The sequence below is a fragment of the Schistocerca piceifrons genome, chromosome X, assembly GCF_021461385.2.
Source record: "Schistocerca piceifrons isolate TAMUIC-IGC-003096 chromosome X, iqSchPice1.1, whole genome shotgun sequence".
In the NCBI taxonomy this organism is placed as follows: Eukaryota; Metazoa; Arthropoda; class Insecta; order Orthoptera; family Acrididae; genus Schistocerca; species Schistocerca piceifrons.
This window is the reverse complement of record NC_060149.1, coordinates 867,473,657-867,496,909: the sequence shown is the minus strand read 5'-3', so window position 1 is coordinate 867,496,909 and position 23,253 is coordinate 867,473,657. Positions and strand designations below refer to the sequence as shown.

General features: G+C 46.8%; 1 protein-coding gene across 1 annotated transcript in view; it reads left to right on the top strand.

Annotated features, from left to right (window-relative positions):
• Window positions 1–4,688: 4,688 nt before the first annotated feature.
• LOC124722746 (Down syndrome cell adhesion molecule-like protein Dscam2) overlaps window positions 4,689–23,253 on the top strand; it is a 163,879-nt gene continuing 145,314 nt past the window's right edge. The window contains exon 1 of the mRNA XM_047247887.1: window positions 4,689–4,840. Within this exon, the coding sequence (XP_047103843.1) occupies window positions 4,689–4,840 (152 nt within the window). The remainder of the gene's footprint in view (window positions 4,841–23,253) is intronic.

Sequence of the window (23,253 nt, the reverse complement as noted above, 5' to 3'; positions counted from 1 at the left end):
CGGAAGACTGTGGTTGGCATACATGGAGGCAGTTACAGAAGCAAGGAAAGTGATCTGAACAGAAGAGCGAGGGTATATAAACAGCAACCTAACACTGGCAGAAAAGGATCTAACAACACAAGAGACTTTTGCAGAACAGTCAGCTTCTTCAAGAAAGGGTGTAATGCGAGGTTCGACGTGATCAAATTCCACGAAGTACAAATGAAATGAAAACTATGAATGAACGAAAAACTATTTCGAAAATCTCCTGCATGTGGATAGCACCATCAACAGCACGTGACAGCATCATCAAAAGAAGAAGAAGCACATAGGAGAACCCGTAAAAATGATGAAAAGAGGAAAGTAAAATATCCTCCGTCCGCGGATAAGAAAATCTCAGAGTGTGTTATATAGCGTTTTTATTTAAACTAAAGTCTTTCTTCAAAATTTACAAAACAATATTCGTGAGGTAGGACTGATTCTCCAAGCCTACCAATAACTAAATCATAGATTCTTCCAAACATAAACTGTCTGTAGTAACCACACAATTTCACCAAACCAAGCCCCAGGGGTCTCGTGAAGAGCGGCGTGGAGTCCACGTTGCCGTCACCTTACTCCGAGGACGAGTAAGGCCCTGCGAGTATGGCTCCGGTACGCTAGCTGCAGTGGACGATGACGCGGCGGCTACGATGTCACCAGTGGGCTCGCTCGGCGTGAACTGCCTCTCCACGCTCCTTCGCCAGCCTAAATACTGCTGGGCGCATGGATATGGCTGGCTCTATTTGCAGTCACGTGTCGAGCGGAAGGAAAGAGGTCCGCGGCTGTAGCGACCTCTTGCGGCGCCGTGGACGCCTCCTGGTGGTCTCTGGGAAGCGTCTGTGTTTCCGGGACGACCGGCCAGGCTGACCCCTACTTGGTCCGGGGCCCGCTGTACCGGTCTGTTCGCGGGAAGCGAGAGTTGCAGGCGCTTAGTCTGGACACAGTAGAAAGGCTGCTAGAATAGATGGTATACGTGCATAGAGGCTTATGGAGGGCTGAGAAATCCGCCAAACAGAGAGTATAGCAAGTAATTAGTTTAATTTTGACTAGACAAAGTATCCCAGCAGGATGGAAGCCGTCGGCCATCTGCCCAATACTAATGAAAGAAGACCCAATGAATGCAGCAGCCTCACTGTGCACAACTTAGAAGATCCTGAGCATGTTGTTGCTGAAGCGGCTAACTCCATACGTTGAGGAGGTACTTGGATTCCAACAAGTAGGTGTTAGAAAGAGAAAATGAACCATACACCAACTACATACACTGAAGAGCCAAAGAATCTGGTACACCTGCCTAATATCGTGTATGCCCCACAAAAGCACGCAGAAGTGCCGCAACACGACGTGGCATGCACTCGACTAATAGAAGTAGTGCTAGACGGAAATGACTCCATGAATCTTGCAGAGCTGTTCATAAACCCGTAAGAATACGAGGGGTTGGAGATCTCTTCTGAACAGCACGTTGCAAGACATCCAAGATATGCTCAATAATGTTCATGTCTGGGGAGATTGGTGACCAGCGGAAGCGTTTAAACTTAGAAGAGTGTTCCTGGAGCCACTCTGTGGCAATTCTGGACGTGTGGGATACCACATTGTCCAGGTGGAATTGGCCAAGTCCGTCGGAATGCACAGTGGACATGAATGGATGCAGGTGATCAAACAGGATACTTACGTACGTGCCACCTGTCAGAGTCGTATCTAAACGTATCATGGGTGTTATATCACTCGAACTGCACACGCCCCACACCATTACAGAGCTTCCGCCATCTTGAACAGTCACCTGCCGACATACAAGGTCCATGGATTCATGAGGCTGTCTCCATACCAGTACACCCCCTTCCGCTCGATACAATTTGAATCGAGACTCGTCAGACCAGGCAACCTGTTTCCAGTCATCAACAGTCCATTGTCGGTGTTGACGGGCCCAGGCGAGCCGTAAAGCTCTGTGTCGTGCAGTCATCAACGATTCACGCATGATCCTTCGGCTCCGAAAGACCATATTGATGATATTTCATTGAATGGTTCGCACGCTGACACTGGTTGATGGCCCCGCACTGAAATCTGCAGCAGTTTGCGGAAGCGTTGCCCTTGTGTCACGTTGAACGATTCTCTTCAGTCGTCGTTGGTCCCTTGTTCCAGGATATTTTGACTGCTGCAGCGATGTCGGAGATTTGATGTTTTACCGGATTCCTGATATGGTCGTTTGGGAAGACCCCACTTCATCACTACCTCAGAGATACTGTGCCCCATCGCTCGTGCGATGAGCATCACGTTCAGACTCACCTAAATCTCGATAACCTGCCATTTTAGCAGTAGTAACCGATCTAACAACTACACCAGACACTTGTTTTATATAGGCGGTGGCGACCGCAGCGCAGTCTTCTGCCTGGTTACGTATCTCTCTGTTTCAATACGCATATGTCTATACCTGTTTCTTTGGCGCTTCAGTGTATAGTAAGGCAAATGCTATCAAAGAGACGAGAATTCCACAGAGATGAGCACAGTCCTTTTATGGACTTCCAAAAAGTGCATGATAGTGAGAACAGGCAAGCAATATGCCAAGAAATACAAGGAGGTTCCTAGTAAACTATCAAAAATAAGACAAGCATGTATATAAGAGACAATATGCATGGCGAAAGTGAATAGAAAGATGTCAGAGAAATACAAGGTAAAGACTGGAGTGCGACAGGGAGGATGGCTCTCCGCCCTTCTGTTTCATCTGGTTTTTTGAAACAGGACTGACAAACGCAACAAGCCTGGAGAAGGGGAATTCAGATGGGCAGAAGAATCAATATTCTGGCTTACGCAGATAATGTAGCTTCAGTAGCGCAGAATGAACAAATCTGGTTCATATGGCAAGGGTGTTAATGGAAGAGGCAATGACAACAGGCCTGAAGATGAATATGGATAAGACCAGTTGCCTTTTTGTGACCACAGAGGACAATGACAGACCTTTAGATGTAGATTGCAACATCTTTGAAACTGTAAAAGAGTTCAAATATCTTCAGGCAGTATTCAGTGAAAGAAATGAGATAAACCACGAAGTAATGGCAGGAATCCTGGCAGGAAACGGGTCAAGGTTTGCACTAGGAAACCTGTTGGAGTCCCGACTTCTGTGGAGAGCCAAAAAAGATTAGAATTTACAGGGAAGTGTTATACAACCTCTCGTCCTATACGGAGCGGAAACGTGGACTATGACACAAAAGATAGTCCGCGGCTCGTGGTCTTGCGGTAGCGTTCTCGTTTCCCGCGCAAGGGGTCCCGGGTGCGATTCCCGGCGGGGTCATTGTTTTTCTCTGCCTCGAGATGACTGGGTGTTGTGTGTCTTTCATCATCATTTCATCCTCATTCATCCGCAAGTCGCCGAAGTGGCGTTAAAGAACTTGTGGTGCGGCCGAACCGCCCCGAGAGGGGTGTCCCGGCCACCAATGCCATATATATATGGAAAGATCACTCCTTAAATTTGAGAATACTCTTCTGAGACAGATTTTTAGGTGAATGGAGCCGACTAGAGAAAAAGGAAAATCCGCAAATTGCAGGAGTTGAACAAGTCGCAGGACATAGTAGCTGTGGTTAGAGAGAGAGGAGACTGACAAGGGGAAGGCCTCAGACACGACCAACCGATTCGGCTCAAATTTGGCATGTCGCTTGTATACAACGAGAAACGAAGGACTCTAAAATAATTTGGCTCAACACCCTCCAGTTTCTGTGAAAATCACCCTTAAAGGTTATGATGAGCAATCGACTCAAATTGGCGGAATAGATAGATAATTGTAAATAGAGCGTTTTGCAACATTGGGTATGGTGTTTGCAAACGCAAATTTTCCAGAAATCGAGAAAAGAAACGTTTACAGCTGCCGCTTATGTACACACATGGTAAATCCTTTTCTCCAAGAGCGCCGATAGCAAGTCTGCTTTCGGCTGCGGTGGGGCGAGGACGTCCGCTGCGCCCCGCCGTGCGCGACCGTGAGCGCTTGCTTGTGTTTACCTTCTCGCGGCGCGAGTTGTATTTGTTCCAAGTTCAGTGTGACTATGGCACACACATGGCGCCACGATACGATCAAAATTACTTTCCAACCAGATCACGCGCGTCCTCGAGCCTATGAAATAAAACAGTTCATACGCGACGATCTATGTTTAGATCCGGCGACTGTCGTCGGAATACATTTTTCTATAACGGCGAGCGTGGTTTATGTTAAAATGACCAATGCAGAGGTCTGCGCGACAGTGGTGTCTAAATACTCGAACTCACTCAGATTCAAATATTCTGACGGACATATCCGTGCACTGACGGTGGATCATGCAAGCATGGGCCTAAGGACTGTAAGGGTTTTTGAGCTCCCCCTCGAGGTCCCAGAGGAAGTTGTCAAGGACGCCTTCCGACCATATGGCAATGTTATCAGCCCCGTTGCAAACTTCTCGACGTATAAGGTCTACAATGGTGTCGTCAAATTAAACTTGAGCTCCAGAAACATGTACCGTCCTATTTGAACATCGGTGGTTGTCGTGCAATCATAATGTACGACGGTCAACCGCGTTCCTGTTCCGGATGTGGGCAGGAAGGCCATGTTCGATCGAGCTGCTTACAACGTAGAATTACGCAGATACCAGTGGGAGACTCCGTTTCCACGACGTGGACGACAATCCTGCCCCTCACATACGCTCAGACGACGATGCGCACCATAGATGAGGACGAAACGGGCGATCGGACACATCCATCGACGTCAGAAGTCCAAAGGGAGGAAGAGGAAGGACCCACGATGCCAACCCATATGTCGCCCCCTCCACAGCAACAACAGCAGCAACAGTCCCATGAAATCCAGACGCAACATAACATTCAGAACGCGATGGACGTGGACGCGAACATTGTCCCGACCGCGGCTTTCCTAGTGGAAGGTGATACGACGCTGGATTGCCTTCCACATTCGGATACGGATGTCCACGTTCGAAAGCAACGTTCGCCTCGACGACGCAAGCGACGTCGGCGGACCCCTTCTGATAATTGCCTCCTACACACGGCTGGTCAAGAAGGTGACATCTCATCAGACGGCATGGATGCTGCGCCTGCTGAGGATCTAAGTGGTGTAGACTTGCCCATACTACGAGTGCCCAGTTACTTCTTGCACCACAGATGCAGCAGGTCGCGTCGATGAATGGCGCTCCGTCTACCTCTACCAAAGACGACGTGCGTGAAAGAGATTTAGGTGCCGATCAGCTACACAACATCGTGTTGCACCCACTGTGGTCGGACGATGTTGAGGAACTTCCTGGAGAGGGCACGGGTGACAGGGGAGGGGGTGGCATTGGGGAGACCACTCCTAGCGTGAAAGACTCATAATTTGTAACGGGTTTGTTGGGTCCGGCATCTCTTGTGGTTATCTTCGATTGCCATGGCGTCTACCCTAGGTGGAGAAGCTAGGCAGCACACCTTTCGCCTTGCCGCAATCAATATCAACGCGATAAGGGCACCACACAAACTGACAATGCTATAACGCATGCTTGATGCGGCGGACATCGACGTGACCCTCTTACAGGAAGTATGTGTCGCTAGTTTCCCTGACTCCTACGGATATACCGCCCACATCTCCCACGCCTCTTCTACCGATTGTGGTGTGAATGTCCTGCTACGGGACGGCTTGACGGCTACGGACGTACTGTACTTACCGAGTGCAAGAGCCAGGGCACTAACTGTCAACGGTGTACGACTCATCAATGAACATGCCCCTTCAGGATCAGGGAGACGGAGAGATCGGGCCCGCTTTTTTCCGGAAGATATTACGCGTCTATTTATGGGCCGCATAGACGATATGGTAATCGGAGGAGATTTTAACTGTACATTATCTCCGTCTGATCAGCAGCCACATCACGTCCCATGTGCGGAATAGGAAATGCTAGTGCGTGACCTCCACTTGATCGACACGTGGCGCCACACCCATGGCCCAGCTCCTGGTTACACCCATTATACAAGTCATTCATCAAGTCGGTTAGACAGGATTTACGTCACAAGCACCCTTTCGACGGCAACGAAAGGAGCAGAGCTCTGGCCCATTGCATTCACCGACCACACAGCCTATATTTGCACCATTGCCCTCCAACCTGCACGTGTGTGGCGCAGTAGGCCGCCCTGGAAACTGAACGTGCCCATCTGGACGAGCCGGCATGTAAAGGTGCTATCGAAGACTCGTGGAACGCGTCCTTACAGCGCCGTGGTCGTTACCGATCGACCCTCAGTTGGTGGATTGAATGTGCGAAGCCTGCTATTAGGCGCACCTTCATGGCATACGGCCGGGAAGCGGCGGCATGGAGGAGGAGCACGGAAAACTTTTATTACACCGCCCTACGGGAATGGAGCCCTCACCTGACAGGCAGATCATAGTCAATCGCGCGAAAGCGCAGCTCGTCTCCTTAGCACGCCATCATTTACAGGGCGCTGTTATACGGCCGCGTGCTCCAGACATGATACAATCAGAAAGGCCATATACGCACCACGTGCTCCTAGAACGCAGGAGGCGCCGTAGGACACTGGTAACCGACATGATAACGGACGACACGTGGTAGAACAAGCAGATATAGCAGAATCCTTCTATGGGCATTACGCTCGACTTTATTCAGCAGTGCTCCATGATATGGCGGCGGTAGACACCGTTTCATCCGGCCGGTGTGGCCGTGCGGTTCTAGGCGCTTCAGTCTGGAACCGCGTGACTGCTACGGTCGCAGGTTCGAATCCTGCCTCGGGCATGGATGTGTGTGATGTCCTTATGTTAGTTAGGTTTAAGTAGTTCTAAGTTCTAGGGGACTGATGACCACAGATGTTAAGTCCCATAGTGCTCAGAGCCATTTGAACACCGTTTCAGCACATGTCCACGGTACAGTTCCACCAGACATGGTACCGACTTTACTGGGAGAAGTGACAAAAGAGGAAGTGCTTGACGCCATTGGTAAAGGTGCTCCCCATAAATCACCAGGAATCGGTGGATTACAATTAGAGTTCTATCGAGCCTTTAAACAACTGTTGGTACCGTGTTGGGTTGAAATTTGTCAGGAATTGATGTCCCCGGGTATACCGTTGCCTGCACCGTTCTTGGAAGGACTGATTGTCCCCATCCATAAGCCGAAGGGACGGAATCATGCCCGCGATTATCACCCCTTAACGTTATTGAACAGCGACTTCAAGACCTTTTCGAGACTGCTATCAGAACGTATTCGCGGCACGCTATTGCACGTTCTGTCCAGCGATCAGACGTCCTTGGGGGGACCCAACAACGTCAGAACTGCGTTATGTCGTTACAGAGATCTCATCTCCCTTGCACGGGTGAGACGTTTGCCGGCAGCCCTTGCGTCTATCGACTTTAAACAGGCTTTTGACCGTGTGGGCCAGACTTTCCTCACGGCCGTTCTACGGCGCATGGAATACCCCGACCCCTTTATCACAGTGTTGACACGCCTTCTGCATGGGGCTACTTCTCGAGTTCTTGTTAATGGAAGACTGACGGCACCCATGCCGATCCTCCGATCAGTATGACAGGGATGTCCATTATCAACATTGTTATTTGCATTGGCTTTAGAACCTTTGTTGTGTGGTATCCGAGACGGGCTCACTGGGACACAGTTCGGCGGCTCCATCTATCGCTGCACCGCATATGCGGATGATTTGATGATCGTCATACGTGGAGCTGACGATATGGCCGCGGCATTGGACTGGATTGCAACCTACGGTGCAGCTTCTGGTAGCCAAATCAACGTTGACAAGTCCGCCGCCTTGAACATCGGGATTGGGCTACCGCAGGAACCCATTGCTCCCTTACGCTTCAGCGATACTGTCCCCTGCTTGGGCTTAGATTTCATGAACTTCATGCGGCGCACGACGACTCTCAATTATCGACGCCTTCTTAACCAAATTAGGGCCGGAATCTGAAATCAGCGCTTACGATCCCTCAACATCGTTCAGCGGGCGTATTATGCCAATGTATACCTTGCGTCCCGCATTCCGCATGTCGCCCAAACGCTACCCATTCCGGAACCCTTGGCTCGTAGGATTATGGCAGCGCTGGGATACTTCGTCACCGCTGGTATGTTACTGGAGATCAGATACGTATCTCTTACCCTTCCCAAGGAAAAACGTGGTCTCGGCCTAGTTAGCGTCCATGATAGGGCCATTGCCCTCTATGTTAGCTCACATTTATGTCTGCTGCGCCGTTGTCGTACAAGCCTCACGAGTCTGCTTATGATGGCGCTACGACCTGCTTCACTAAGAGCGCCGGTGTCACTACAGGACATCCCAGTGCCCCTATTTTGTATAGGACGTTTCTATTTAGAACAAAGTTATTGCAGTGTAGCGCTCACGACACCACGAATGGCCACAACTCGACGCCTATATCATGACATGCTGCAACGCCGCCCCCTAAATGTGGTCGAACTAAAATATCCTGACGTACGGTGGCGCGTGGTGTGGAACACTGTACACGATGCCATGCCTGATTCTGATGTTATTTCCCAATGGTACGTAGTCGTTAATGGGAAGCTGGTGACGCAAGAACGTCTCTACAATATCCACATGGCAGAATCTCCCAATTGTGTGGGTTGTAATGCAGTAGATTCTGACGAGCACCACCTGAGCTGTGGAGAGGCGGAACCGGTTTGGCACCTAGTGCGGCAGATGCTGGCTTATCTCTTGCGAGTTAGACCAGAGCATATATCTACAAGCACGTTATTGTCTCCGGATAAGATATTTTACCCCACGACTCGAACCAACTCCGTCACCTGGATACGTGGACATGCGGTCCATTACCTCTGTCGTGACGGACATAAGAATTTACTTGACTTCTGGCTCTATCTGCAAGAAAGACATCATGCTATTTCCGGGCATACTAGATATCGACAATGCTTCGCAAACTACCTATGGAGTGCTTTTCACAGCCCGCCATATTGCTGAAACGTTCCATGAAGTGGCAGATGAGGTCAGAACGAACTGCAAACGATCATATATTGAACAATCTTTATCAGTGGGCACAGTCGCTGGGAAGCCTAACTACGAAGTGGTAGCTTTATTTTCATGTTATTTATGTTTACTATCTTCGATGGTGTCTTCATTCTGTTTTAGTTTTTCAGGCTTGATTAACTATGACTGTTCGCACATTGATATCTATATAAATAAAAAAAAATAGCGCAACGGCCGAGGTAACTGGTTGGGAAGGGGAGAACCCGGGTTTGAATCTCGAGAAAACTGTACGGTTTTCATTTTTTAAAACTGTAGTTTTTCGTATCAGAATTCGTAGCGATAAGAGGGTTAACAATAATAGTAATAAGGTAGGAAAACCAATTTCCCAAACGACGTGAATTAACAAAGAATTAAACTTTTAAGCCTTGTCACTTGTTTACAGCGACGCACGGGACAGAACGCACGCGGGGAGAGTTATGTCGTCCCGGTTGCCTCTTTAACATATCGTAATTGTGAACCTCGAAAAGTGAGAGTACTAACCTTATAGCAGCCAATCAGAAAGAGAGGCTGCAGCGAACCGCGAGGATACATGTTATGATTGTTCATCGTTAATCCACCGAATAAAATATGTTTTGTGAAAGAATACAGTGATCTTCTGTAAGCAACATATGACTTATACTGTATGTAGTTTGTGGTAATTAGCTTTTCCGTTTATGCCTTAGTAACTAGTTAGTGGTTGTTGTGTCATATGTCAGTTGCACAATCTGAATAATGGAGGATGAACACCCTTCAACCAGCACTGAAATAAATAGTTGGGAGCCTGTCACATACGACAGCATGCGGGAAGTTACCGACGCTGTGTTTTGGTTTGTAAAAGTGTTGCAAGACAGATGTATTATCAATGTACTACCCGAAGCAGGCAGTTCTGTTTCTCGGCGTTGCAGATTGATAGGACCGGCTCTCGTCGACCAATGACTTTTGTTGATACTGAAGAACTATACTATGAAGGCGAAGCAGAAGGCGATTCAGTGGAAGATATCACGACTAATGAATTGCAAAATGGTCATAACACTTTGGAATTGTCCATGTCGCAGGCAATCTGTGTTTCATCTGTTCACGATGAGTATTACGAACCGGTTACTAAACGATTGAACTACGGTGCTACACCCTTGAAGTAAAAGTAAAGGCGGTAGCGCTAGCTAGGAATCATCCAAATTGGAATCTACAAACACTGCAAAAGAATGGAAAAACAACAGCCCCGAAAAGGAAGAAGGGCCTAAAATTGTGGGAAAATGATATCGTTAAAGGGGGGACAAGATACGACAAATACCAGGCGATAAATAAGTGGACATACGACCGATCTGTCGAATCTCGCCGTCGGAACGAGAATGTAGCAACGAGAATACACCAGAAGTGGGCTGCAGGTGCAGCAATTCAGTATACATCCAACAAGGATTTTACGTTTGCTGTATCATAATTTTGGTCAAGGAATTTCAAATCGGAATATAAAATGCGTCAACGGCGCGTCACTAAATACGTCTCCCACAAGGAGGTAGAAAATATTGAAGATATACAGGAAGTGGCGGCTCTTTCCAGCACACAACGGCGTCACTTATGACTAGTTTCAATCGCGATAAAGTGATCAACACCAATGAAACAGGATGCGAGTATCGGGTGAACATTCGATGCACTTTATCGCGTAAGGGAGAAAAACGGACCCTTGTCGCAGTTGGTAGTTAAAATAATAGAAAAACACCACATTCGTTCACGGCGCAATATGCCATCACAACTTCTAGAAAAGTATTGCCTAAGGTTTTCCTGTGTTTACAAGAAAGGAATGTTACATTTGGTTTTCAGATTACAGAAGAGGTCAATCGCTTAATCGACTCGTTGAAAAATGATTACATTACTTGCTCCAAATCCGTGAAATTGCCAAATGCAATTTACAGAACATTTGTTGAGAATGTTTGTAAACCATACGTTGCTGATAACAAGTTTTGTCGGATCAACTGACGTGCACGGTAAACGTAATACCGCCAAGCTGCACATCTGTGTGCCAGCCGTGTGATGTCTATTTCTATCGCCAGGTTAAAAACTTTATTTAAAGGCTTCAGAATTGTTGTGCTTCTGGAAACCCAGCGGGAATTGCACAACCGGACGGATGAAATAATTATTCACAGGATAATTCATAACCAACTATCAGCATCGACTTTTCAGGCAAAGATATCGTATTCGTGGTACGCATCAAAATTAATTCCCGAAAAAAACATACACTTAAATTAAACCAAGTTTGTTGTCCGCCGATTCTTTGGAAGGAACAGTGCAGCTGTCAAAAGACTGCATTCATGAGAAGTTCTTAATGCCGCGATTATATTTGTTTAGAATGTTTATACGACAGGTACCGTCCATCTAGTTGTTAGAAGAAAAGTGAGGACACGTAACAGTGACTGGAAGAACTATTGTAAAGTGACCAGGAGGAACATTTTAGTTGTTTACTATCCCAAGAAGTTTGAGAAATTTATTTGCCTACCTTTTTATCATTCCTTTTTGATTTACTTACCATATTAACCCTCCTATCCCTGTCATTTGCTACCGAGCGAGGTGGCGCAGTGGTTAGACACTGGACTCGCATCCGGGAGGACGACGGTTCAATCCCGCGTCCGGCCATCCTGATATAGGTTTTCCGTGATTTCCCTAAATCGTTCCAGGCAAATACCGGGATGATTCCTTTGAAAGGGCACGGCCGACTTCCTTCCCCGTCCTTCCCTAATCCAATGAGACCGATGACCTCGCTGTCTGGTCTCCTTCCCCAAACAACCCAACCCTGCCATTTGGTATATGGAAAATACAAACAAGAAGAATAACATCCGCTATGTTTCCTCGTTATTCGAACCCGGGTTTTCCGCTTCCCAGCCAGTTACCTTTTTCTTTCTTTTTTTTTGTTAAATTGATCATTTTGTTCGTTTTAGTTCGTTGTATATGTCTCAAGACACCCGCTCAAGTTCATCGTTTAGCGTTTCGCTCAGATTTTTGTTTCAGAGAACAGCCAGCCCTCAGACCGAACGCGCTCAGCTACCGTGCCGGCATTACCTTGGCTGTTGCGCTATCGGCGCTCTCGGCGAAAAGCGAATACCATGTGGGCACATAAGCGGCAGTTGTAAAGGTTTCTTTCCTCGATTTCTGGAAAAGTATGCATTTGTGAACCCCATACCTGATGATGATGGAAAACTCACTATTTACAATTTTCTATAGATCCCGCGACGGCCGCTGTGACCGAGCGATTCTAGGCGCTTCAGTCCGGAACCACGCTGCTTCTACGGTCGAAAGTTCGAATCCTGCCCCGGGCATGGATGTATGTGATGTCCTTAGGTTAGTTAGGTTTAAGTAGTTCTAAGTCTAGGGGGCTGATGACCTCAGATGTTAAGTCCCGTAGTGCTTAGAGTCATATAGATCCCGCCAATTTTGAGTCGATTGTTCGTCACAACCTTTAGGGGTGATTTTCTCAAAAACGGGAGGGTGTTGAGCCAAAATATGTTAGAGTCCTTCATTTTACGTTAATACAAGCGACCTGTCAAATCTGAGCCGATCGGTAGGCCGTGTCTGAGGCCTTCCACTTGTGAGGTGTCACGGAGACGAAATGTGGCGAGAAAGCCAGATCTCCAGGCAAGGGGTGGAAGAAGACATCAGAGGCAACGACCGAGGGGGAGACCATGGCTGAGATGGATTGATGGGATCGGAGACTATACGTGTAAGATGGACTAGCTGGGGAAGACCTCACGAACCGCGGAAGACGAAGGAGGTCTGATTTGCGAGGCCAAAAACCGACTACGGTTTGTGTGACTGACCTAGTAAATAAGTAACTTTGATGCTATGTAGAACCTGAACAAATACTGCTATCACTTTCTGTAATCATCTCATTCCTTATGCCCCTTTGAGATTTAATGGAAGTATCAGGTATCTTTGTGGGTTCGTACGTTCGTGTTGTGTGACTGGCGTGTGGCTCATCGCCAGGCCCGAACACGTGGTCTGCTTTCGGACCTCCTGGGCCATTCTGTCTTTCTGCCCACCGCTGAGGACGCATCCGGGGCAGATACGGCCGCCTGCAGTATTCCGGTGCAGCCGCCTCCACCTGCCTGTCAGATGCTCGTGTGTACTGCTACACAGGGGAAATAACAGCAAGAAACGGTAAGGAGGAAAAAATATCGTACTGACGTAAGGCCAGAAATATAGCGGAGCTACATCCACTTGAAGATAGAGATGGAAGGCCTTTGACTGTGTAGGTTTCAATGGACGTAATCGGTATGAGGTACTGGTGACAGATGTTGTATTCGGAACGCGTATTGTCAGAAAGGCCGTCAAAATTGTGATCCTCCTCTGCGATTGGCTGCTGTGTTCGGAAGTAGCGCGCCAAAATGATTAACTGTTGTTATTAATATTAGAATAACTAAACAGTGAATTTACTTGCATTTGATACGAAAGTGTCTCTCAGTGGCAGGCTATCATTCCGTTATTTCAAAAGTGTTAATTGCAGCGGAATAATGAACGACTGCTAAACGAAAAGCAGACGAAGCATTTCGTATATCTTTGGGTCGCAGTCAACTCGGATGGCGGGCGAGGTGGTTCGGCTGTCAGGTCATAGGTCGATCGACACGCCGGGAGGACAGACACGTCGTCTGCTGCGGTCGGTATCAGTTGAGACTCAATTTCAAATCTGTAGTTTGTAAATGTAAGAGCTCGATCAGTAATCTCGGAGGACAGACATATTGTCTGTCATGGTCGCTATTGGTTACGAACTTGATCAGCAATCTCTGGTTTTTCGAACATCTGAATGAGAACTAGGTTAATAGTAATAACGCGAACACTTAATTAATTACACTCCTGGAAATTGAAATAAGAACACCGTGAATTCATTGTCCCAGGAAGGGGAAACTTTATTGACACATTCCTGGGGTCAGATACATCACATGATCACACTGACAGAACCACAGGCACATAGACACAGGCAACAGAGCATGCACAATGTCGGCACTAGTACAGTGCATATCCACCTTTCGCAGCAATGCAGGCTGCTATTCTCCCATGGAGATGATCGTAGAGATGCTGGAGGTAGTCCTGTGGAACGGCTTGCCATGCCATTTCCACCTCGCGCCTCAGTTGGACCAGCGTTCGTGCTGGACGCGCAGACCGCGTGAGACGACGCTTCATCCAGTCCCAAACATGCTCAATGGGGGACAGATCCGGAGATCTTGCTGGCCAGGGTAGTTGACTTACACCTTCTAGAGCACGTTGGGTGGCACGGGATACATGCGGACGTGCATTGTCCTGTTGGAACAGCAAGTTCCCTTGCCGGTCTAGGAATGGTAGAACGATGGGTTCGATGACGGTTTGGATGTACCGTGCACTATTCAGTGTCCCCTCGACGATCACCAGTGGTGTACGGCCAGTGTAGGAGATCGCTCCCCACACCATGATGCCGGGTGTTGGCCCTGTGTGCCTCGGTCGTATGCAGTCCTGATTGTGGCGCTCACCTGCACGGCGCCAAACACGCATACGACCATCATTGTCACCAAGGCAGAAGCGACTCTCATCGCTGAAGACGACACGTCTCCATTCGTCCCTCCATTCACGCCTGTCGCGACACCATTGGAGGCGGGCTGCACGATGTTGGGGCGTGAGCGGAAGACGGCCTAACGGTGTACGGGACCGTAGCCCAGCTTCATGGAGACGGTTGCGAATGGTCCTCGCCGATACCCCAGGAGCAACAGTGTCCCTAATTTGCTGGGAAGTGGCGGTGCGGTCCCCTACGGCACTCCGTAGGATCCTACGGTCTTGGCGTGCATCCGTGCGTCGCTGCGGTCCGGTCCCAGGTCGACGGGCACGTGCACCTTCCGCCGACCACTGGCGACAACATCGATGTACTGTGGAGACCTCACGCCCCACGTGATGAGCAATTCGGCGGTACGTTCACCCGGCCTCCCGCATGCCCACTATACGCCCTCGCTCAAAGTCCGTCAACTGCACATACGGTTCACGTCCACGCTGTCGCGGCATGCCACCAGTGTTAAAGACTGCGATGGAGCTCCGTATGCCACGGCAAACTGGCTGACACGGACGGCGGCGGTGCACAAATGCTGCGCAGCTAGCGCCATTCGACGGCCAACACCGCGGTTCCTGGTGTGTCCGCTGTGCCGTGCGTGTGATCATTGCTTGTACAGCCCTCTCGCAGTGTCCGGAGCAAGTATGGTGGGTCTGACACACCGGTGTCAATGTGTTCTTTTTTCATTTCCCGGAGTGTATTTTGTTTATTCTCCGTGAAAGTGTGAAGACTGGGAATTGTTTGTGATTCCTAAAATAGACTATAATTGTGCAGTTCCTCGTATTTTGTTAATGAAAAGCGAGTGGCATCCCGTTTAAATAAAACAGTTCAAAATTCAATTATTTTTACAATATCAGTTCCTCGCTGACAGTTTCCTATAACCTCAAGGTAAGGGATTCACGACACACGTGCTGTTTTCTGCACAGGGGACAACAGCTATAGAAGACTGCAGGCTGGTGAACATCATTTAGTACTTATGCATTCCATGCAGAGCTGTGGATGCAACTAGGCACCTCGCGTGTACTGCAATCTTAGTACACCTGTGGCAACACAGAAGAGATGTGATGGAAGGAAATATTCGAGGGGAGGGATTTATCATACACACATAAATTCCTCTCACCACATCTCTCTCTTTCTTTTTCTCTCTTTTTCGCTTGCCGTAATATATTATGTGGCCCGCTAGCGTTGGGAATGCCAGGTGGCCACATGAAACACTGCCACTATCCGTAGCTGTTATCAGGTGCAGGCCTCATTATCTACGGACATGTCTCTGCACGACGATTTTCTGGCTGGTTTGTCGCGCAGTACACCATAGTGCTACGATCTCCGTCACAGATCAGGCTACTTTTACAAGGGGTGGTAAAGAAAACCTTCACAAAACCCACTTGTGTGCTGCAGAGACTATCAACGGTGTGGTGGCAGCACACCATCAGCATTAGTTCAGCTCCAGTATATGTGGTGGGCGAATGGGAGACTACTGGCGACCTCTTTCCACAACTGCTCGTAGGCGAGGCATATCTGCACTTCCTGCGGGTAACCCTCCCTCCCCTGCTGGAAGACACGGTTCTGGTGGTACTGAAGAGAAACGTGGCCAATGAAATGCGACATCTGTTTCACGTCACAAGCAGAACTTAGGAGGCGCCATATTGGATTAAATCGTATGAAGCTGAGCTCCGTATTTGGTGGTTTTTAAATTATAACGCATTTGGTACGAATACAAGTTGCCCCAGAGCACTGCCCCATTGAAGATATCTCGAAAACGCGCCATTTTTTGTGAGATTTATTATAATAATTTTACGGAAAGCTACGTACTGATAGTCAAAAGCTACTCGTATTCGATGCTTTTCGTATTATAACTTCCATGCTGTGAATATATCCCGTTTCAGTGCTACAGGGCATCGGTGATATATCAAAATTGCGTCTTTTTTGGCACAGTCTATAACAGTTACACATTAAAAAATAACATCCGTAGTTACAGCCTTAAGACACTTGTACAAATTGTAGGTATACCATGTAACTTATACAGCGCTGTTTTACTGAAACTGTAGCGTAAATGACAACGTCGTGTATTTGTATGATGTGCAGTTCCCGATGTTATTTATTACAGACAATGTACTGTGGCGTTTCTCCTGGCGAGATGCTTATGGTAGCCAGTGTGGGGCTCTGCCTATCGTGAGCTGTGATTAAGTAACGTTCTTGTACAATCTGTCTGTTTGCTTACACACTTCCTATCCTGGATGCTCAAAGAATATCAGTTCCGGTCCAAGTGAGACCACCTGTATTGGGGGCATAATATTAAATCTCCAAAATCACGCGCAAAAGAGCAAACTGCCACATTAAAATAAAACTGTTCGATAATGAGCTTCAGTAATCAACTGCAACACTATCACTGAAACATCTTCAAACTACAAATCGTCAGCAAAAGAACTGCTGTAACACAAATTCGATTATATCCTAAGACTTTCCATGATACACGCATTGCGCCATATATTACCTGACCATCATTGATTGTTAGTCGAAATTAGATTCACCCACAACCAAAACAGAATCTCGGCCTGGCACAATATCGTTGTAGTGCGGAAGCGCTGTGACAAGTATGTCAGAAAAAGCCGCCCGCAGAATGCCGGTTTGTGGGTCCTTGGTGCTCGGTTTCTATTTGAGCAAGCAACTTGGGGTAATAGATTTTTGGTATAGACCCAACCACGAACCATTTGTATAGGCATTCGAACATTTGTCGTACATTACCTATGTTACAGTACCCTCCAGTATTGAGCAAAGTTTGAACGACGAACAGAAACTGGCGCCCAGGCAAATTGTGCGAATCGATCAGTTCCTTTCGCAAAAGTTTTAAATTGGGCTCAAATTAATGCTCAGCTAATAGCAATGTTTGTATGTGCACCTTTCGAATTTTACGTGCATAGTCACCTTCCTTCGGATTTTAGGCCTACATGTGAAACAGTCATCCTTAAATAACTCCGGACTGGAGTGACACTTAGGGTTCAAATTTGGTTCACCGATGTATCAGACCATGGTCTAATACAAGTTTTAACCGTTTGTAAAAATCTTCCTTCGTTTAGATTTTACGTGCAAGAAACGCGTTTTTCTAGGAGGGTTTTGAAGCGTGCCACTAAACTTGTACTTATTGGTCGAAGCTTTGCACGAAGGTAGATAAATCATTCAAAAGGAAATTTTTTGTTGAATAAACTTTATCCGTTGTCGAGATACGATGATTTAAAACTGTGCTAAACGTAGCGTGTAATTTTTTATTGAATAAACTTCATCCGTTGTCGAGATACGATGATTTAAAACTGTGCTAAACGTAGCGTGTAAAATTCGTTGTTACGTCAGTTGAATGCGCGGAAACGGTTTAAAGTCAACCAGATAGATAAAAGATATACTGTTACGATAATATTGAAAATTCAGTTTCGGTAATCTAATCTCTTTCGGATTTTACCAAAAACACGTTTTCTGTGAGATTTTTCTTCTATGTTTCAAGCTTGCAGGATGGTTCAAATTTTATGAAGAGATAGATAAATACATGTCATTAACGGTTATCATGTTGTTTTGTGAGCGCTTTATACGTTGCCACGATATAAGCAACATGGATCTAAAGACAGTAAAAGAATGTATGCCAGATCAGTCATCACCCGAATCAACAAAAATCTACATCGGTTACCTAAGCTGTGGCTGTCTAACATTAAAATTATAGTTGAGTAACAGTTGGGAGCCAGAACGAAAAATGCTGTTGTCGTAGCACCAAAACCATTTCCTGGACAGAGTTACGGATACAAAAGAAAAGAAATTGCATTCGGACGTATCTGACGGTTTGAAAGATATTTAAATCAAAACATGTTGACATACTCGCGTGTTTTTATGAATTAACCCTACTACCGGAGCGCAGTGAGTTCTCTGGGACCCTCCCCCCTGTTGAGAGATGTAAGACCAAATGCACACAAATCATGTGCTTCTATAGAGTGGGATGCACCTACAATAGGAAGTACCTGATAGTGGTGGTGAATGTATAATAGGAAGCATCCCAGAATAGGGATGCATGCATCCTAAACTTTTATGACGTGTTGTGACATATTGCACAACATGACAAATGCCTTGTCGGATGACTTGAGGACATGTGTGATATTATATGACATGACATCTTGTATCATGTTATCATGTTACTTCATTTGACATGATGCATCATGTTACAGGACGTGGTTACTAACACCAACAAGTAAAAAAGCTCGAATATTTCAAGATGTTTTGATTTAAATGTGCTGCAATAGGGGCATTTTTCATTCTGATAAATTATGAACTTCAGATTATCAGGAATGGGTTGCAACGACTGGTGTTAACAATACCCATACTTACTTCACGTTCAGCAGCAGTGGCCTCCCGAGACTCCATGTCTGCCAGAGTATTGTCAGCCTGCTGTCGCTGCTGGAACAGTCCAGGCTATGGATTTGTCCAGGCCAGGTACTGTACTGCCCGTAGCGGTTCTGGATCTTGCACGTCACCGCAATATTTTGTCTCTAACGGTTTTTTCATATATTAGCACTCGACAAATCCCCTACATGTGGCTGTGCCTGGCCGCTCAGTGGCGTTGCTCAACACATTCTCTTATGTTAATGATTTATACGTACTATCGGTTGTCATACGCGAACCATTAGAGCGTATTCAGCAATTATTATTGCGTAGGTGGATGACTGGAAAGTTTCCACAGTGAACAAAAATATTTCATTGGCCACTACACTCCCACAATATTCAATTTACAACTGAAAATGTGATGGAGATTCAATTGAGTTAACGGAAACTTCTACTAGTATGTATCTCAGATCGCTGTGCAGCATACGTAGTGTTCCTGTACCAGCATTTCGCTGTTCATGCCAGCGACGAGTCCAGAATCTTCTTCGTGATTTTCTCTGCTCTTCTTCGACAATCGCTAAAGGAATTAACGTAACTATTTTACACGTTTCCAATCTCGTAAGCAAACTCTGTGATTATCGTACCAGATACAATCGACAAGCGCCGCTGGGGAGCTCTGCAGTAGCAAAGCACAGCGAGGAGCACGTTGTGTCCCACGAGGTGCAGCAGGCCGTTCAGAGCGGGCAGCGACCACGATCGGCACAACGTCAGGGGTGCTCTGCGATGAGAAACACGTCCCATGTTGGGGCACCTGGAGAATAAAACTGCAGCACACGTGGGGGAGGGAGGTTGTGCACCGCTTCTACTACTCATCTCAAAGATATTAGGCCATGAAGTAGCGCACACCACACCTGTTACGTCAGGTTAAGGATTCTCACTGGCGATGATAGTTTGCCTCGGTGGCTGTGCAGTCAGTGTGGCGGATTGCTAAGCAAAAGGTCTAGGTGCGATTCCCGGCCGGGCCAGAGACTTTCTCCACTTCGAGACTGGGTGTTGTTTGTCCTCACGTTCGTATCGTCATAAGTGACATTACACTATTGAGATGGCTGTATGGGTACGTCCTGAAAACTAATAAACTGAAAAAAAGTGATTCTTCTGTTGATAGTAGTAGTCAATGTCCTATGATGGGAGCTCTGCAGTAGCCTTACATCATGACTCTCACTGGCATTAATGCAGTTAACCTGTACGTTGATGATGATATGTGTTTTCGTCAAATCAATAATTATGCTTCTTCTAATTTATGAAAGTCCCATGTTGGGGCACCTGGAGGATATGTTATATCCTAGCCAGTAATGCCACCCGAGCCCGCTGCCAAAAGGTTGGCAGCATCAAAGTCCGGACGCCGTCCGCATAAGCAGCGCCAGAGAGACAGGAAATCGCCGCAAGTCTGCGCGCGCCACCGCTGGCTTCTGGCTTCTTAAGCGCTGGAGTCGCGAGCGCTAGGACAGTTCTGTATTCGCCGCTCAGTTGTATACTCCCCACCGAATTGTGTACTTGCTAGTCAGTTGTGTGTTCATCGCAGCAGAGTTGTTGTTTGTCGTCAGCCGACGCTGACCTAGCCGCTCCGACTCGAACTAGACAGATTTCTGCAGACACAGAGTTCACTACTGTGTTTCTGTATCTTCGTTAGTAAAGATAAGTACCGACTTTTATTTAATCAGAGTGTTTGGGTTTTCATCTTTCTGTTCCCTGTTCCAGCGGACCGGTCGGCCAGCTATTAAAAGTGTGGCGGTGACTTCGTAAGCCGTTTCTACAGCGAATTGTTTGTCGCTACGAACGCCGCCACAAAAGGATAAAACTACAGCACACGTGGGGGAGACGCCAACTCGACCCTGTACTGGATGGTTATAATTAAAGTGAATTTACTCACAGAGGTCCAGTGTAGGCTGTAGTCATAGTATGGCTGGCACAAGAACTTGGTAGAAGTTCTAATGCGTTTATGCGGAATCGATTGCACTGCAAAAAATTATTTCCAATTTTGATCACCACGTTCAAATCCGGCACTGCAAAAATAAGAAAGACATATAGAAATGTTTCCACACCTAATAGATAAGGAATGGGATGTGGGCAGAAAAAGTCAAACATGTGAGAAAAGTGCAAGTTTTATTATATTATTAACCGCTGCTTATACAGTTTGTTCAATACGAGCACCAGAGACGTCGACGAGATGCTTTACAGAGCCAGATTTGCAGCTGGTGGCCAACATTTGAACTATTTTTTTTCTCAGCGTAAATCGGTTCCGCATTAATGTGTCAGAATATCTGCCAAGTTTCGCTACCATACGATAATTACATTCCACACTGGACCTCCGTGAGCAGCTGCACTTTACTTACACGATGTGATCAAAAGTATCCGAAAATCTGGCTGGAAATGACTTACAAGTTCGTGGCGCCCTCCATCGGTAATGCTGGACTTCAGTATGGAGTTGGCCCACCCTTAGGCTTAATGACAGCTTCCACTCTCGCAGGCATGCGTTCAGTCAGGTGCTGGAAGGTTTCTTGGGGAATGTCAGTCCATTCTTCACAGAGTGCGGCACTGAGGAGAGGTATCGATGTCGGTCAGTGAGGCCTGGCACGAAGTCGGCGTTCCAAAACATCCCAAAGGTGTTCTTTAGGATTCAGGTCAGGACTCTGTGCAGGCCAATCCATTACAGGAATGCCATCGTCGTGTAACCACTCCGCCACAGGCTTGCATTATGAACAGGTGCTCGATCGTGTTGAAAGATGCGTCGCCATCCCTGAATTGCTCTTAAAACATCAGGCCAGTACTGTGATAATGCCACGCAAAACAACAAGGGGTGTAAGCCCCCTCCATGAAAAGCACGACTACACCATAACTCCACCACCTCCGAATTTTATTGTTGGCACTACACATGCTGGCAAATGACGTTCACCGAGCATTCACCATAACCATACCCTGCCATCGGATCGCCACACTGTGTACCATGATTCGTCACCCACCACAACTATTTCCACTCTTCAATCGTCCAATGTTTACGCTCCTTACACCAGGCGGGAAGTCGTTTGGCATTTACCGGCGTGATATGTGGCTCACGAGCAGCTGCTTAACCATGAAATTCAAGTTTTCTCACCTCCTGCCTAACTGTCATAATACTTGCAGTGGATCCTGATGTAGTTTAGAATTCCTGTGTGATGGTCCAGATAGATGTCTACCTATTAAACATTACGACCCTCCTTAACTGTCAGCAGTCTCTGTCAGTCAATAGACTAGGTCGGCTTGTACGCTTTTATGCTGCTTCATGTCCATTCACGTTTCCACTTCACTATCACATCAGGAATAGTGAACTTAGGGATGTTTAGGAGTGTGGAAATTTCGCGTACAGACGTATGACACAAGTGACACTCAATCACCTGACCACGCTCAAAGTCCGTGACTTCCGCGGAGGGCCTCATTCTGTTCTCTCGCGATGTCTAATGACTACTGAGGTCGCTGATATGGAGTACCTGGCAGTAGGTGGCAGCACAATGCATCTGATATGAATAACGTGCGTTTTTGGGGGTGTCCGGGTACTTTTGATCACATAGTATATAATCACGCAGTACTACGGAACTGTCCTTTACGTTTATGTCATCCTATCTGACTGTAATGCTCCTTTTTCCTAAATACATTTTTACTCTAGTGAAAAATTGTCCAAGGCTTCTTCTTATGGCCACTCAAAAATTACGAGTAGCATAAAACAAGTACACATAACTCTCATTAATGTATATAATAGACCTCCCCACTATTACTATACTCCTCAATGCCTCTGAAATATTACAGCCAATGTTTGTGAATTCCTTCTTCTCCGGTTAAAAATATCCCCCTTTTTTGCACTTTTTCTCCTCGTATACGTTAAATCATTGCTTATGGAACTCAGCTACCTGTTTAAAAAGTTCTTCTCTTTAAACATTGTTCTCGACATTGGGTTTTCACTACTCACATTGTAAAAAGTCCATATTGTTCAATAGACAATTTCTAAAAGGAGTGTAGATTTGCATAACAGCTTCTTCTTGCAGTGCTTAAAGTCTGTAAATGTTGCATCTTCCGTGTCCACCCTCACACTGTGTTTCAAGATATACGCCTGTAAACACACACGATCGTTATCTTGTGTTTTCAGTGATTGTCAGATTAATAGGATGGCTTACACAAGCCTCATACGTCATGGAATTGTACAAACAACTCACTCGATGTTTTCTGAGTGGAGTGATACATGAGGTGTGAACGCTAAGGCAATCACTGCAGGTCTGAGCCTGGTTGGCGAATGTTCCACAGAAACGTAAGTAAC